This window comes from Mus caroli, unplaced genomic scaffold (assembly GCF_900094665.2).
Source record: "Mus caroli unplaced genomic scaffold, CAROLI_EIJ_v1.1 scaffold_15693_U1_1, whole genome shotgun sequence".
NCBI lineage: Eukaryota > Metazoa > Chordata > Mammalia > Rodentia > Muridae > Mus > Mus caroli.
This window is the reverse complement of record NW_018388489.1, coordinates 1-17,761: the sequence shown is the minus strand read 5'-3', so window position 1 is coordinate 17,761 and position 17,761 is coordinate 1. Positions and strand designations below refer to the sequence as shown.

Here is a 17,761-nt window from a genome sequence, read left to right as displayed (position 1 = left end):
GTTCTGATGATGGTGAGTGGTCTTGATTTCTGTTAGTAGGATTCTTGCGTTTGCCTTTCGCCATCTGGTAATCTCTGGGGCTGTGCAGAATACATTGGGCAGGGTCCCTGAACCAAGATATCTGTTGTCGATGCTCAGGCAAAGCCCCTCTCTGCTCAGACCCCTTTCCTCTGTCCAGTAGGTGGCCAGATGTCTGGGGCCTGTGCAGAATACACTTGGAGGGGTCCCGGAACCAAGATGTCTGTTGCTGATGCTCAGGCAAAGCGCTCCCTCTCTGCTCAGACCCCTTTCCACTGGCTGGAAGGTGGCTGGATGTCAGGGGCCTGTGCAGTATACACTCGGCGGGGTCCTGGAACCAAGATGTCTGCTGCTGATGGACATGCAAAGTGTTCCTGGGCTGGTCGGATCCCTAACCACTTGCCAGAAAAGTGTCCAGCTGTCTGGGGCCCGAAAAGGGGGCTGCCTTAGAAGCTCTGTGGCTCCCCCCATTCCAGAAACTTTTAGCTTCTGTATTCCGTACTCTCACCTGTGCAGAGTACACTCGGTGGGGTCCCGGACCCAGGATGTCTGCTGCCGATGCTCAGGCTATGCGCTCCCTCTCCACTCAGACCCCTTTCCTCTTGCTGAAAGGTGGCTGGAAGTCTGGGGCCTGTGCAGAATACACCCGGCAGGGTCCTGGAACCAAGATGTCTGCTGCAGATCCTCAGGCAAAGCATTCTCGGCCAGTCGGATCCCTAACCTCTGTGCAGAATACAATTGGAGGGGACCCGGAACCAAGATGTCTGTTGCTGATGCTCAGGCAAAGCGTTCCTTCTCCACTCAGACCCCTTTCCACTGGCCGGAAGGTGGCCGGATCTCCTGTTCATGTTTTCAATGGAACCTTCTCCACCTGAGATTCTCTCTTTCATCTCTTGTGTTCTGTTGCTGATGCTCGCATCTATGGTTCCTGATTTCTTTCCTAGGGTTTCTACTTCCAGAGTTGTCTCCCTTTGTGATTACTTTATTGTTTCTACTTTCATTTTTAGATCCTGGATCGTGTTTTTCAATTCTTTCACCTGTTTAGTATTGTTTTCCTGTAACTCTTTAAGGGTTTTTTTGTGTGTGTGTGTGTGTGTGTGTGTGTGTGTGTTTCCTATTTAAGGGCTTCTAGCTGTTTACCTGGGTTTTCTTGTATTTCTTTAACTGTGTTATTTATTTCCTCCTTATAGTCCTCCACGATCATCATGTGAAGTGACTTTTGATCCATATCTTGCTTTTCTGGTGTGATGGTGTATCCAGGACTTGCTATGGTGGGAGAGTTTGGTTCTGATGATGCCAAGTAACCTTGGTTTCTGTTGCTTCTGTTCTTACGCTTGCCTCCTGCCATCTGATCATCTCAAGTGCTTGCTGCCCTCAATATACCTGATTGGATCCTGTTCTTACTATAATCCCTGTTGATTCAAGACTCCTTAGAGTCCAGCTTTCTCTGTGATCCTGTGATTCCTGGCTCCTGGGAACCTGAGATTCTGGGTGTCAGAGTTCTTGGCAGTCAAGCTTCCTCTGATACCCTTAGATCCTGATGTGACCAAGCTTCTGGTATCCTGGTATCTTGGTATCCTAAGATCCTGGGCATGTTACAGCACCTGGAAGTGATGTCTCCTCTGGGGACTGTGGGACCATCCGCTGAGTTAGCACCCTAGGTGACACAGAGCTGGCGCCGACCTGAAGGGACTTGTGCTCCTGGTCAGGCAGGTTTCCCATGTTCCTGCTGCTGGCACTGGCCCATCACAATTGGTTTGGAACAGATGTTGTGTTCCACTCACCAGTGATCCTAAGGTCTCATGGAGAGTCCTCTGGGGACTGTGGGACCATCTGCTGAGTTTGCCGCCAAGGTGACCATAAATAATGATTTTTTAAATTGTATATTTTATTATTGTCCATTCTAATAACAGAAAGTAAAATTACAACCAAATTAAAGCAATGTTCAAAAGTTAATTTTTATATGCATCAAAGTTGTTCATTCACTGGACATGTACACATGAAATTCTAAATTTTAAAGTTTTTAAATATTTGCTTTTTTGTTAAATCCACAGTCCTGTATTTGAAAGTTTTTCATCTGTTAATATGTAATAATCGTGATTTTATGGAGTGCATTGTGATATTTCAATAAATATATTTGGTGTATAATGCATTATCTATTTCTCAAAATGCAATTATCTAAATCTATTGTTACAAGTCTATAGTCATTTTACTATGACAAAACAAATTCTTAGTTTTTTCTCTATGTGTTACTTTACAAAGTATAAAGCTAACAATGTGTACTATGTTGATCATAGCTCTGCAAAAATTATGAAGAGTCAGTGGTCATTTAGTCTAATTTTTAATTAAATAAATTCAAAACTATTCTTATTTTTCTTACTCCAGTGGCAAGTATTTAACACTGGGAAGTGACCAAAATAATGCTGTAAAAGTGGCTATATTACCAAAAGCAAACTAGATATTTAGTGAGATCCAAATCAAAGTTCCAAAACATTTATTTATAGAAATATAAAAATCTTAAAAAAAGAATATCAAAGCACAAAAATACCCATAATGGACAAAGCAGTTCTATGAAGAAAGTAACAGTGCTGGACATATCACCATACTTGGTTTGAAATTAGACTACAGAACCATAACAATAAAAATTATATAATACAGACACAGGACCAGATAGTTAAATAATATAAAATAGAAGATTCTTATATAAACCCAATGTGTTTTTTTTCAAACATGTCAAAACTACACATTGAACAAAATATACCCTCTTCACTATGTGGTGTTTGGAAATCTAGATATCCATATGTAGAATAAAATTGCACTCTATATATTACCTTTCAAAAAATCTTCAAATGTATCAAACAAAAACTTCAATGTAAGACATAAAACTGTGAAAGAATTAGAGGAAAAAGTAGGGGAAACACTTTAAGGTACAAGGTATCTTACCTTTATTTTCAAAAATAACTTAAAGGATAAAGGGTTTATTCCAGCTCACAGTTCAAGGATATGGCCTAACCTTCTGGGGATTCAAGGCAGAAGAAGCCATAGCAAGACTGCTTCTATAGCCAGGGAATAGAGAATGATGAATGCCTGTGTTCTGAATTGGAATTTTCTGATTTCACTGGGGACCCAGTTGGGTCATGTAACGTTTTTCTGGAAACTGTCTTACGAGAGGATATTTTTGCTGAAGCAGACATGAGAGGATCTTTTGCTGAGAACAGATAGGTGGCGTTATTCTGAATGCAGCCTGGAAAAAGGGCACGTGATATATTCACTTATTTGTGGATATTAGCCATTAAATAAGTAATAACCAACTTACACCCCAGAAAGCTTAGGTATAGAGGAAGGGAGTGGAGTGTGTGTGGGGGGAACACATGGCTCTCTGTTTTGATGCAGAAATATAATAGATTTTATGGACTGACTGGAGGTGTGTGGGGATGGGAACTATAGGATAAGGTGGGGAGAAGGAAGGGAAATAGGGTTGAGGGAGGGAATGTAAGGAGAGAGCTGAAACTGAGGGGCATTGGAGGGATGATAGGGAAATCTAGTGCAGTGGAAACTTCCAAAGCATATGTAAGCAATCCTAATGAGGTCTCCTAATATAAGGGAGATGGAATCCCTATGGGTCATTTCATGGTACTAAATGATGCTTCTAGTGGTCAAGCTGAGTTGCAGGCAATTGATTTACTGGCCAAGGAAGTCCTATGGAAAACCCCCAAACAACCCAAGTTGTTACTAAAACAGTAGGGTTACTCTCCATAAATTGACATCAGAGTCCCATTGCCAAGGATAACACCTACACAAGTTATTGACTATTGAGAAGTCCAGCTGGTGCCTATGTGGAGCCTTCATCCCATGTTCTAGTGTTTTTTAGTACAGGAATGTACTCTGTTGACTACCAAAAGAGAAATGTGAACAACAAACCAGCTACAAAACCTTTGACCTAAAATCTGTCCTGTCTGGAAGATATGCTAGGACAATGTGGGAGTAGCCAACCAATGTCTGCTTTAACTTAAGACCACTTCATGAGACAGAAACTGTGTCTGGAATTGCTTTGGTGATGAAGAACCAGAGACTAGATAGCTCAGAACTAGGGTAAAACCAAACAATACTGCTATAAACAAACAAACAAATACATGAGTAGTATCAATAAAATGACTCCTAATGATATTCTGCTATACTCATAGATCAGTGCCTAAATAGTCATCATCAGAGAAGCTTCATTCTGCAGCAGACAGAAAGAGATGCAGAGACCCATATCTAGACATTACTTGGGGAGAGAATCCTTGGAATGCATAGCTCTAAATGGGATATCTCCATCAAATTCCTCCCATCAGAGATCAGAAAATCCCTTGGAAGAGGAAGCAAAAGAGCCTTGGGGAATAGAGGACACCAGAACAAGACCCTTTGAGTCAACTAAGAAAGGCTTATATGAACTCACAGATATGGAAGCAGCAAGCATGAAACCTACATGGGTCTGCAAGAGGTCCTCTACATACAAATTACAGCTTTCAGCTTAGTATTTTTATGGGGTTCTTGATCATATGAATGAGTGAGTCTCTCATTCACATGGCTTCTATTGTTTTTTTTTTTTTCTTCCTTTTTTGGGTTGCCTTGTCCAGCCTTGATGTGATTTTTGTTTTATCTTATTATACTTTTTTTTTTGCCATGTTTGATTGTTAATACTTAGAAACCTTTTATCTTCTAATGAAAAACAGAAAGGGAGTAGATCTGTAGGGAGAGGAGTTAGGGAGGAACTGGGAGCAATAGAGGATAGGGAAACTATAATCCGGATATATGATTATTATATGAGAAAAGAGAAAAAGCAAAATAATTTTATCCCCTTCACTAATGTGTATTAATCAAAAGGTACAAACAGATAAGATGTACTATTTATTTATCTTAAAATGGGTGGTACACACATGTTTCTTAGCCTAATTACATGCAATAAAATATTAGAATAGATCTAGGACAAGCAAAGGTTAAAAACTGATAATCTTATACACACTCAAGAAAAGGATTCTGTGGCTAGTGTCATACACGTTCAAGTGTCCACTGTGTTATCTGAGAAAACATCATTTCATACCACCAGATACTTTTCCTATGTAGTTTTCTTTGTCCAGTTTTCTCTATAACATACATTATTAAATTTGTCAAATCTAGCTGTTTCTAAATTTTTCCACTGGCTGGTTATTTATTCCTCAGAAGAGTTCATTATATTTCTTCAGGTCAGAGCCATCTTCTCAACTTCCTATTCAATGCACTTCTCACTTCCTTGTTTCTCAGGGTGTAGATGAGTGGATTGAGAGCAGGGGTGATCACACTGTACATGATGGCAATGATTCTATCCTGATCCAGAGAGCTGCCTGAGGTTGGACTAATGTAGATAAAAAGAACAGGAGCATAGAACAGAAAAACAACCATAAAATGAGAGGCACAAGTAGACAGTGCTTTGTGGAGCATGCTGCAAGAACGGGTCTTGAGGAGAAGATAGGTGATGATGTAGAAATAGGAAAGACATGTCAGAAAAAAGGGAGTGAGGGCAATGGTGCCTGTGACTGTATTGAGTAGCCAAATGTTGAGCTCAGTGTTTCCACAGGCCAGATCCAGCAATGGCTTAACATCACAGAAAAAATGATGGACATGATTGGGACCACAGAAGCTCAAATGAGATGTCATTACAGAGTGAAGCAAGGCATGGAAAAAGCCCATGATCCAGATAGTAACAGTCATGTAAATACATAGCTGGTGATTCATGATGACAGAATAGTGAAGTGGTCTGCAGATAGCCACGAAGCGGTCAAATGCCATCACTGGCAGCAGCATGGCCTCAGTGCTACCCAGGAAGTGAAAGAAATGGAGCTGAGTTATGCATCCCAAGAAGGAAATAGCTTTGTTTGTGGAGAGGAGGTTTTGCAGCATCTTTGGCAGTGTCACAGTGGAGAAGCAGATATCTAGACATGCTAGGTTTCCCAGGAAGAAATACATAGGTGAGTGGAGTCTTGGGTCCAAGATGACGATCATCAGGATGGCTCCATTCCCAGTTATATTGACAAAGTAGATGGTGAAGAAAATCACAAAGAGAATAGGGTTTAGTTCTTGTATATCTGTTACTCCCAGAAGGAGAAATTCAGTGACCGAGGTTTGATTGGACATCACCTATAAGAAAGGACAATTAGTATATAATACTACCCTGCATATTGACCAGTCCTTCTGGCCATAGATTTTCTTTTCATAAACAAAATATTTTGAGAGGTTTTTCCATGATCTCTTCTCAACTTTTCCTGGTATTTACCCATTTATTATGTTAAATAACAATGTTAAATACATGTCTCTTGTGGGTTGTGATCAAACATCTGCTAATTTACTACAGTATCCATAATCATTTCCCTTTTAGTTATTGACTTTGAGTAGAGCACAAGCCCACTATATTTTTGATCTGTGGTCATTTCCATTTTGACCCTATCTTCACCTCATCTCTTAAGGTTGTTCTAATAGGGAGCAGATTCTAGTACTCTGCCAAGCAGGCATCTGCAAGAAAAATGACTTGAAAGATTCCAACTAGAGGAGAATAAGGGTAGATGGACTCATTCCAACCACTGGCCCTTTAAAGAAAAAAAAAATAGCACCAAAATAATTGGCCAATGTGATTACATGAAATTAAAATATTCTGCACAGCAAAGATGCTATACACAGAGCCTACAGAATGGGCAAAAATATTCTCTAGGTATACTTGAGGCAAAGAATTTTATCTAATGTATGTAATGGATTGCACAAGTTAACCACAGAAAACTCTACCAATCAATAAATGGACCGAATACCTAAAAAGACATTTCTCAAAATGAAATGAATGACTAACAAATAGTTTACAAGTGTTCAACTTCATTAGCTATCAAAGAAGTGCAAGTTAACTTCCTTTGACATTTCTCTCACTCTGGACATGGTGGCCTTCATTAAGAAAGCAGAGGACAACAAATACTGTTGAGGAATGTAAAGTGATGCAGCCACCATGGAAACCAGGCTGTTTGTTTCTCTAAAATTAAAATTATATGACTCAGTACTGAGGTCTGGGATGAACTCAAAAGACTCTATATCCTACTACAGAGATACTTGCATATCCACGTTCATTCCTGCTACATTCACAGTAGTCAGGAAAATGAATCAGACTAGATGTTCAATGAATACCAATGAATAATGAAAACTTGGTACAGGTGCACAATGAAATGTTATCCATCTAGAAAGTAAAATGAAATAAGGGACTTGTAGGAAAATACATAGAACTAAAACTGTGATGTTAAACAGGCAACCGAGGCACAGAAAGGCAAATGCTGTATGATCTCTCTTATATTCAGTCCTAGTTAACTATGAAGAACCAAGTGGGTGTAAGCATGGGCAAAGAACAGAAAACTATGAAGGGGACAATGTAACTAGGGAAAAAAGAGCTTTGAATAAAGGAATTTGGAAGACAGTGGAACAATGTAGAAGGAAAATTCACAGGAACAACATAAGAGAAGGCGACAGGGAGAAGACAGCAGTGGGGCGCAAAATCAACCAGTAAAATGTATTTGAAAAATCCCATGTGCAAATCTACTATCTTGCAAGCTAACTTAAAAAAACAAAATTAATACATTTTAATGCATAAAATGAAAAGGAAAGCTATGTTTTAATATTGTAGTAACTATTCTTTGTCTACATAAAATGTAGAAAAAATATTCTTTTTTTATTAGATATTTTCTTAATTTACATTTCAAATGTTATCCCCTTTCCGGGTTTCCTATCCAAAAACCCTCCCCCATCCCACTGCTCACCAACCCAGCCATTCCTGCTTTCTGGCCCTGGCATTCCCTATACTGGGGCATAGAACCTTCACAGGACCAAAGGCCTTTCCTCCCATTGATGACTGACTAGGCCATCTTCTGCTCCATATGCATTGGAGCCATGAGTTCCACCATGTGTACTCTTTGATTGGTGCTTTAGTCCCAGGGAGCTCTGGGAGTACTGGTTAGTTCATATTGCTGTTCCTTCTATGGGGCTGCAAACCTCTTCAGTTCCTTGGATACTTTCTCTAGCTCCTTCATTGGGGACCCTGTGATCCTTCCAATAAATGGCTGTGAGCATCTGTGTCTGTATTTGTCTGCCACTGGCAGAGACTCTTAGGAGACAGCTTTATCAGGCTCCTGTCAGTAGGCACTTGTTGGCATTCACAATAGTGTCTGGGTTTGGTGATTATATATGGGATGTACCCTAGGTGGGACAATCTCTGAATGGTCATTCCTGCAGTCTCTGCTCCACACTTGGTCTGCATAACTCCTTCCGTGGGTACTTTGTTCCCCATTCTAAGAAGTAACGAAGTATCCACACTTTGGTCTTCCTTCTTTTTGACTTTCATGTGTTTTGCAAATTGTATCTTGGATCTTCTAAGTTTTTGGGCTAATATTTGCTTATCAGTGAGTGCATACCATGTGTGTTCTTTGGTGATTGGGTTACCTCACTCAGGATGATATCCTCCAAATGCATCCATTTGCCCTAGAATTTCATGAATTCATTGTTTTTAATAGCGGAGTTGTACTTCATTGTGTAAATGTACCACATTTTCTGTATCCATTCCTCTGTTGAGGGACATCTAGATTCTTTCCAGCTTCTGACTATTATAAATAAGACTGCTGTGAACATAGTGGAGCATGTGTCCTTATTACAAGTTGGAGCATCTTCTGAGTATATGCCTAGGAGTGGCACTGCTGGGTCCTCAGGAAGTACTATATCCAATTTTCTGAGGAACTGCCAAACTGATTTCCAGATTGTACCAGCTTGCAATCCCACCAGCAATGGAGGAGTGTTCCTCTTTCTCCACATCCTCGCCAGCATCTCCTGTCACCTGAGTTTTTGATCTTAGCCATTCTGACTGGTGTGAGGTATAATCTCTGTTCTTTTGATTTGTATTTCCCTGATGACTAAGGATGTTGAACATTTCTTTAGATGCTTCTCAGCCATTCGATATTCCTCAATTGAGAATTTTTTTGTTTAGCTCTGTTTTTTGTTTAGCTTTTGTAATAGGGTTATTTGTTTCTCTGGAGTCTACCTTCTTGAGTTTTTTGTATATATTGGATATTAGCTCTCAGATGGAAGTTTGGTAAAGATCTTTTCTCAATCTGTTGGTAGCCGTTTTGTCCTATGGACAGGGTCCTTTGCCTTACAGAAGCTTTGCAATTTTATGAGGTCCCATTTGTCAATTCTTGATCTTAGAGCATAAACTATTGGTGTTCTGTTCAGGAAAATTTCCCCTGTGCCCATGTGCTCGAGGCTCTTCTCCACTTTCTTTTCTCTTAGTTTCAGTGTATCTGGTTTTTGTGGAGGTCCTTGATGCACTTGGACTTGAGCTTTGTACAAGGAGATATGAATGGATCGTTTGCATTCTTTTCCATGCTAACCGCCAGTTGAGCCAGCAACATTTGTTGAAAATGCTGTCATTTTTCCACTAGATGTGTTTAGCTCCTTTTTGAAAGATCAAGTGACTGTAGGTGTGTGGGTTCATTTCTGGGTCTTCAATTCTATTACAGTGATCTACCTGCCTTTCACTGTACCAATACCTTGCAGTTTTTATCACAGCTGCTCTGTAGTACAGCTTGAGGTCTGGAATGGTGATTTCAATGTTCTTATATAGAAGGAAACATCATGGAAGTAGAGTATCATAGTAGCCAAATAATCTGACAGTATTTGTGTATCTTTGATGTTATAATTCAATTTCCCTAAAATATAATTCATTAAGTATTTCCAAGTTAAATTTTTAATGGCATGTGAATGCATGTAGAGGAAATGGGGTGAAAACAGTTGTTTTCCTAATTCTTATTTATTTTTTCATTTATTTTTTGAGGTAGAGTATCCTATTGAATCTGTAGGTCACAAATTCTCTTAGGCTGACTTGACAGAGAGCTCCAGAAATTCTTCTGCCTCAACTTCCCCAGTTCCCTGTTTCCAAACATAGATTATCTCACCCATTCTTTATTGCTGAGTGTCTAAACCTGGGTCTTATTGCTTGGTAGTAAGCACTTATCAGGTGGGGTCATTTTCCCAGAGGTCTCCTTTTGTTTGTTTGTTTGTTTGTTTGTTTATTGGGACAAGGTCTTCATTTAAGCACAATTCTCCTACCTCAGCCTCCCACGTGTTGGGTTATCGTCCTGTGTTTCTGTCTTGTACAACTTACTTCTTTCATTATACATTGTGCTTTCTTTTGCTTTGGTTTTCCTAGATGCCCTGAAGTGTTTTATTTCAATCCCAGAGACCCTGAATCAGAAAAGCTCTTGCTGTTTGAACTCTGCAGTCCCTCCCTCATTTTACCAGCAGCAACTGACAAATACACATTTTAGTATACCTGAATTCCTGCCTTTTCCTGTGGTCTAGCTTCTTGGGTTGCTTTTTAGACTTAATTTAAAATGAGCTCAGTCATCACATACTAAAGACCTTTCTTCTCTTCCAGATCCATCAATGTGCAAATGGGAGCTGTGTTCTCCTCTTTGATCCCAGAAGCTTGTCTGCCTCATCAGTTTCCTCCTCAGATTCTGGAAGTGTACAGCTCTTCTCTCATCAAAAAACCATGTTCTCTGTTTTAGTTTGTCATTTTTTCAAATACAATGCCTCCACTCCTTTCTTTCAAGACTCATTTTCTATAAAAATGTATCTTTTCTTTTTAAGTGCATAATTAAAATAATAGTGTTCCTTTCAATGAAAGTAAAAATCTTAAGTAATTATGAATAAATCAATTGTGAAACATTTAATATTTGATTACACCTTCAAAGTTTACTAACAGCCTTTTTAAGTTTTTTTTTCTTCTCAATATTAGCAGAGTACCTGAATTACCTCTCTAAGAAACAGTGATCAGAGCAGACATCCTTATGAGAAGTAGCTTCCTCTGGTTCTTTTCTTGTAAAGATGCCCTGGATTCACTGTACAAAAGGAAGAATCAAAATAACTGTGTGGAGGGTCCATGCTGCTTGGAGCCACCAAGGGAACTCCTTATCTGCAGTGGAGTTGAACAGAGGTTGACACTGGTGTGATTCCTACAAAGGAGGAATAATTCCAGCCGTAGAAATAACTAGATGAAGAAAATAATTAACTGGGGAAAACGTATAAGGATCCAGAGGGATTCTAAGCTTTATTGCTGGAAGAAATTCTAAGAAATGGGGTTATCAACGGTGTAGGGTTGCTTTCAAACAATTCAGGGTGGCTTTTTTGATAGTGATGTCTATTCTATGTGTTTATAAACACAACAGATATTCGTGTTTAAAATCTATCCCCATAGCAAAATATATTTATCATTCTCCGAGCCAGAAATCAAAATAATAGCACCAAAACACATATGGGGAAAACATTTACTTATTAAAGAAAACTATTAAGCAGACTGCTCTGTCAACCAGAGTTCATTCTTCTTCACTGTGCTTTTAATATTTACAACTTTCACATTTGGAGAACTAAACACTCTACAAAAAGGAAATAATTACAATGCAATTAGCTGATGCATAGCAATGAAATACAGGCACCAAAGAGGCTTCATGATACACACTGAGGAGTCCATCACTAGAAAGGAAACCAGCCTGAACTCTGCCTATTGGTCTTTAATGTTACAGACAGACTAAAGAATGGGACATTTTAATCCAAATTCACTCTCTTACCTGGCTGATGGTAAAAACATTTTTTTTTCAGGTGCATGTCCAAAAATTGCTCAGGTTGGGAAGTATTTGAAGTGACCCTTCATGCTGTACTTCATCTGTAGACACCTCTCTACTATCCTGAAATTCTGCAAGCACTTTAAGAAGACTGAGCTCTAGACATAAAAGTCCCAAGGGAGCTTGTCCCGCAGGCTGAGAAGGATAGATGTGAAAATTAATAGGGTAATTTTCCCCACCTGCCATAGGGGACATGTGCTTGCACAATTCCTCTGTGCTCTTTGTGTTTACCTTAGTTTTTTTCTGTAGTGTCTGGAACATGAACAACAGAATTCTAGGTGGCCATGTATATCAACACAGTCAGTTTCCTTTTATTTCTTTAGAGTTTTGAGTTCACCCCTCCCCTATACAAATTCCCTGGAAATGCACTATGCATTTAATGAGAAAAATGGAGACAAAAGTTTTTTTTTTTAAAAGGTATATTTATTTTATTTGTTTGAGTACACTGTAGCTGTTTCCAGATACACCAGTGAGGACATCAAATCCCGTTACAGATGGTTGTGAGCCATCATGTGGTTGGTGGGAATTGAACTCAGGACCTCTGGAAGAGCAGTCAGTGCTCTTAACCGCTAAGCCATCTTTCCAGGCCAGACAAAAGTTTTTTTTTTTTTTAACTAATGGCAGATACATTGTATTGATTTGTTCATCTCCCCAGTGCTGGAATTATAGAAATATACCACAATGACTGGTTGGAGATCTTTCTGTCTTCTGTGGAATGATATCATGTTTCCTTAGGATCACTTGTTAATTGGTCTCTCTTTTCTAGAACATCTGTCTTGATACACTCAATGTTGGCTGGCAAGATAGCTCAATGGATAGGGGACGTGCTGTGTAAGCATGAGCAATATAGTTTTTAACCCACGGCCCTCCTAAAGTCATACTTGAATGGTGGCAACCTGAAATGCCAGCACTCAAAAGACAAAGACTGGAGATTCCTATGGAATGTTGGTTATCTAGACCAGATATATCAAAGAACTCCTGGTTCAGGGACAGGCCTTGTCTCAATAATGTGAAGAGGGATTGAATAACACAACCAATATAAATTTTAAACCTTCACAGGCAAATGGGCAAACATAAGGATGCATGTGCCTGTACATATTCAGCCATCTATACACGTGTGTAAAAAGAAAAAAACCAAATAATTCTGGGTGTTTGGGTTTACTTCTGTGGCATACACTCCATTTTACTGGTCTATGTCTCCATTTTTGTACTAGAAACATCTGTGTCACAATTTCACTATAGAGTAGTTTGGATCAAATGTAACACCTTCAACATTGTTCTTGCTCTCCTTTTTGGCTTTTTGGTATCTTTTCAAGCTCCATATAAAATTCCTTCCTTTTGTATTTGCTAAAAATATTCCCGGGGTTTTGATGAGGTAAGTACAAACTCTGTACATGGGATTTCTGTGGGAAATATAGCCATTTCAACATATTAATGCTGCTAAATTATGCACAGCTGAGCTTTGTTCATAATCTGGTGTTTTCTTCAACTATATTTTCTTTAGTTTTCCGTCACACAATACATCCTGAATGCAACGTCCCCTCTATATTATAGTATCTCCTCATTTTTGTCCCACTTTGCTTACATCCTTCCCAACCCTCTCTTTTTCTAGTACCGTTCACCTGCTTTCATGTGTATATATATGTCATATGACTTATGAGGTAAAATTACCTCTCTACATACACTTGTTCCCTGTTACTGTTAAAAGCCTTCACCCCTGAGTTGGTGAGAAGGCTCAGCAGGTAAGAACACTGACTGCTCTTCTGAAAGTCCTGAGTTCAAAAGCCAGCAACCATATGGTGGCTGGGAACCACCCATAATGAGATCTGGCGCCCTCTTCTGGTGTGTCTGAAGACAGCTGCAGTGTACTTATTTATAATAATAAAAATATCTTTGGGCCAGAGCGATCAGGGACTGAATAAGCAGGGTTTTCCAGAGTGAGCAGAGGTCCAAAAAAAAAAAAAAAAAACAAACCCTCAATTCCAAACAATGACATGAAGGCTCACAACAATCTGTACAGCTACAATGTACTCATACATATAAAATAAATAAATCTTAACAAAAACCTAAAAGCCTTCCCCACACCATCCATTGCCCTTTCATTCTTAAATTTAATTTATACTGTAATCAGCTTCACAGAACAAAGAGAGCTGTGCAGCACAGTTTCTTGCTTTCAGCAAATACAACTTCCGTAAAGTATCCATATATCTTACTTTTTAAAGGACAGTATACTCCTGTGGCAATGAGCAAAGAAACACCTTATTGGTGGTATGGTTCTTATATGAGTCAGGGGCAGAGCAAATGTTAGTTTGTTCATCCTAGGTTGATGCTTGGCTTGGTGGCCAAATTTTTTTTATGCCTAGGATAAATAAAAATCAAATCAAATCAAATCAAATCAAATCAAATCAAATCAAGTCAAATCAAATCAAATCCAGATGGTGCAGCATGGGAGGAGGAAGACAGACAGAGATCTGCATTATGCCATGCCTCAGGTGAGGATGGGGAAAGATGCCCAGAGACCTGCCCTTCAGCATGGGTGGGCCATAGACACACAGAGCCCTGCCTACCATAATGTAGAGCCATCCTGGCACCCACAGACCTGCACTCAAGTGCTTGGCACAGGCGAGCCATTGACACTACTTGGCATGACTGGATCCTTGATAAAGCAGCAGCAGTAGATGGTATCAATGTCCATGGTCCATATTATCACTAGAGAACATGGGGATATCCATTGTCAGGGCAGTGGCAGGGTACCATTTTGACTTCGAGTAGCTGTTCAGAAGTGACCCTGCCTCTCACTGATTGTAGTGATTTTAAGAAATGACTCTATGTCTCACCAACAGTTGAAGTTTGGAGAGCAGGCCCTGAACCTTGCTCAGGCAACACAGTTTAGCTGGCCCTGGTGGTGGTGGTGCGGGTGAACTGGCCCTGAAGAAATGAATGTGGGAGAAGTGATCCTGTCACCACTGGTATGGTGGCACAGGTGCAGTTCTCAAAGCTGCCCATTGAGGTTATGAAAAGGGAATAGCTCCTCACCAGCTCCAACACTGGAGATAGTGGATATTATACCTTGTCTGGACAGTGCAGCAGAGTTGACCCTGAGGGTGTGGACTATGGTGAGTGGTCCTGTGAGTATCACAAAGGGAGAGATGGCCCTACCACTTTTCTGCCATGAGGTGGGGTGAGTATGGAACTGATGCCCTCTTCCTCCTCCCTCTCACCACCTTTAAACACTTGGGAGAGCAGGACCTGCAGTTCACCTTAGCTGCACAGTAGAGCTGTGGATAGGGCAGAGTGATCCAGTCCCAAGGGCAAGAGCATTGGAGAGATGGTCACTCCACTCTTCTGTTGTGAGGTGGCATGAACAGCATGGACGTTGTCTGCTGTCTGACTGTCCTCACCTGCAGCAGTTGGGAGAGCTTTCTATTTGGTTAAGAGGGAAGATGAACTGGCCTTGCTCCTCATGTACTGAGGAACTCAGAAGCGCTGGTACTGTATCTTGTCTGTGCTGCACAGTAGAGCTGGCTCTCTGGTTGAGTGGACAAGTGTGAGCCATCCCCTTGCAGGATTCATCAATTGGGAGAGATGGTACTCTGCCTTGACTGGGCTGCACAGTGGAGTTGGCTGCAACTATGGGTGTGGTTGAGCTGGCCCAGAGGGCATGATGGCAGGAGAATTGACACTGCTTCCTGCAGATGTCATTGGGTGGCCAAAGCAGAAGAGTGCTGGAGAGCTTACTCTGATGGTGCACTAACCAGCTCAGCTACCACCCAGACTAAGATCCAGAGCTCTGAAATGGCCCACACAAAAATCTTTACCATGTGCAAACATTGGGACTTCTTAAAGGGCCAGTCCTGTTGATCCAGGAGTCCAAGATCTCCAATATACAGGGCAGCAACAGAATAACGAGAAGGAGACCCAGTGAGTATCCAATATTGATGGTGTCACAGAAGCCAGAGACCTGGAACCAGACCACTTACTCATTGCAATGAACATGCAAGTGAAGATATGTGGACAGAGGGATATGCTGTGGGACACACTGTGCCATACTACAGCTTCCATGATGAGATGTTTTATATGCTTGTGTGTGTGTGTGTGTGTCTGAGTGTGTGTATGTATGTATGTATGTTGTTTGGTATGTAGGTTGTGAGGGCAAAGGGTAGATATGAAGGATGTGAATGGGGATTTGGGTGCAGATTGTTAAACTCACAGGAATCAATCAAACGTTTTTTAAAGGTCATTTTAAACAAGGTCTTCAAGTACCTTTGGAGACTTAAAACTTACACCGTGCACAGTATGTAGGTGTGCACCATGCACCACCGAGCAGGAATCCTGATGGTACATAAATTAGAAATCATGGCTAGCTTTCCTGAAAATGAGAAAATCAGAGCACATTAGATCCCAGAGCAGTGAGTGGAGGCACCCAGCTTCATCTGGTAACCCTGCAAAAAACATAAGGGAATAAATAAACAATTAAATAAATACCCCTCACACAACCTGGTCAATTTAAATAAAACAAATATCACACTTCTATGAATTTTCTTTTTAATAAATAAAATCTATCCTACTACAAAAGGCTATACTCGACAAAACTGGAAAACATGGATGAAATGGACAACTTCCTAGACAGATACCAAGTAACAAAGTTAAATCAGGATCAGATTAACGATCTAAACAGTCCCATATCCCCTAAAGAAATAGAAGCAGTCATCAATAGTCTCCCAAACAAACAAACAAAAAAGCCCAGGACCAGATGGGTTTAGTGCAGAGTTCTATCCGACCTTCAAAGAAGACCTAATTTCAACTCTCCTCAAACTATTCCACAAAATAGAAACAGAAGGTACTATATTATAATATATATATAAACTGATGGATTACTTTCTTGGTTTTTCTAGGGCAAAATTTCCATCCTTGTGTTGGAGTTTTCCCTTTATTATCCTTTGAAGGGCTGGATTCGTGGAACGACATTGTGTGAATTTGGTTTTGTTGTGGAATATCTTGGTCTCTCCATCTATGGTAGTTGAGAGTTTTGCTGGGTATAGTAGCCTGGGCTGGCATTTGTGTTCTCTTAGTGTCTATATAACATCTGTCAAGGATATTCTGGCTTGCATATTCTCTGGTGAGAATTCTTGTGTAATTCTAATAAGTCTGCCTTTATACGTTACTTGACCTTTTCCCCTTACTGCTTTTAATATTCTATCTTTATTTAGTGCATTTTTTGTTCTGATTATTATGTGTCGGGAAGAATTTCTTTTCTGGTCCAGTGTATTTGTAGTCCTGTAGGCTTCTTGGGCATCTCTTTCTTTAGGTTAGGGAAGTTTTCTTCTATAATTTTGTTGAAGATATTTACCGGCCCTTTAAGTTGAAAGTCTTCATTCTCATCTATACCTATCTATACCTAAGTTTGGTCTTCTCATTGTGTCCTGAATTTCCTTGATGTTTTGATGTTAGGATATTATTGGATGTTGCATTTTCTTTGATTATTGTGTCCATGTTTTCTATGGAATCTTCTGCACCTGATATTCTCTCTTCCATCTCTTGTATTCTGTTGCTGATGCTTGTATCTATGGTTCCAGATTTCTTTCCTAGGATTTCTATCTCCAGAGTTTTCTTCCTTTGGGCTTTCTTTATGGTTTCTACTTCCACTTTTAGATCTTGGATTGTTTTGTTCAATTCTATTACCTGTTTGGTTGTGTTTTTCTGTAATTCTTTAAAGGATTTTTGTGTTTCCTCTTTAAGGACTTCTACCTGTTTAGCAGTGTTTTCCTCTAATTCTTTAAGGGCTTCTACCTGTTTAGCAGTGTTCTCCTGTATTTCTTTAAGTGAGTTATTAATGCCCTTCTTAAAATCTTCTACCACCATCATAAGATATGATTTCAAATTCGAGTCTTGCTTTTCGAGTGTGTTGCCGTATCCAGTACTCACTGTGGTGGGCATATAGGGTTCTGATGATGCCCAGTCTTCTTGGTTTCTGTTAGTGATATTCTTATGTTTATCTTTTGCCATCTGGTAACCTCTGTTGTTAA

At 40.0% G+C, this 17,761-nt stretch overlaps 1 protein-coding gene and 1 non-coding gene across 2 annotated transcripts; one reads left to right on the top strand and one right to left on the bottom strand.

The window, feature by feature from the left end:
- Positions 1–5,244: 5,244 nt before the first annotated feature.
- Positions 5,245–6,171, bottom strand: LOC110287630 (olfactory receptor 12D2-like). The gene has a single exon (XM_021154194.1). The coding sequence runs from the start codon at positions 6,169–6,171 to the stop codon at positions 5,245–5,247; it is 927 nt and encodes a 308-aa protein (XP_021009853.1).
- A 7,793-nt stretch (positions 6,172–13,964) lies between these two features.
- LOC115030264 lies at positions 13,965–14,107 on the top strand. The gene has a single exon (XR_003835852.1). It is a non-coding gene; the product is annotated as a small nucleolar RNA SNORA48 (small nucleolar RNA).
- Positions 14,108–17,761: the final 3,654 nt, after the last annotated feature.

What these genes read in the sequence shown, in the direction of transcription:
- LOC110287630 (XM_021154194.1), bottom strand. Translation starts at nt 6,171, where the DNA reads ATGTCCAATCAAACCTCGGTCACTGAATTTCTCCTTCTGGGAGTAACA.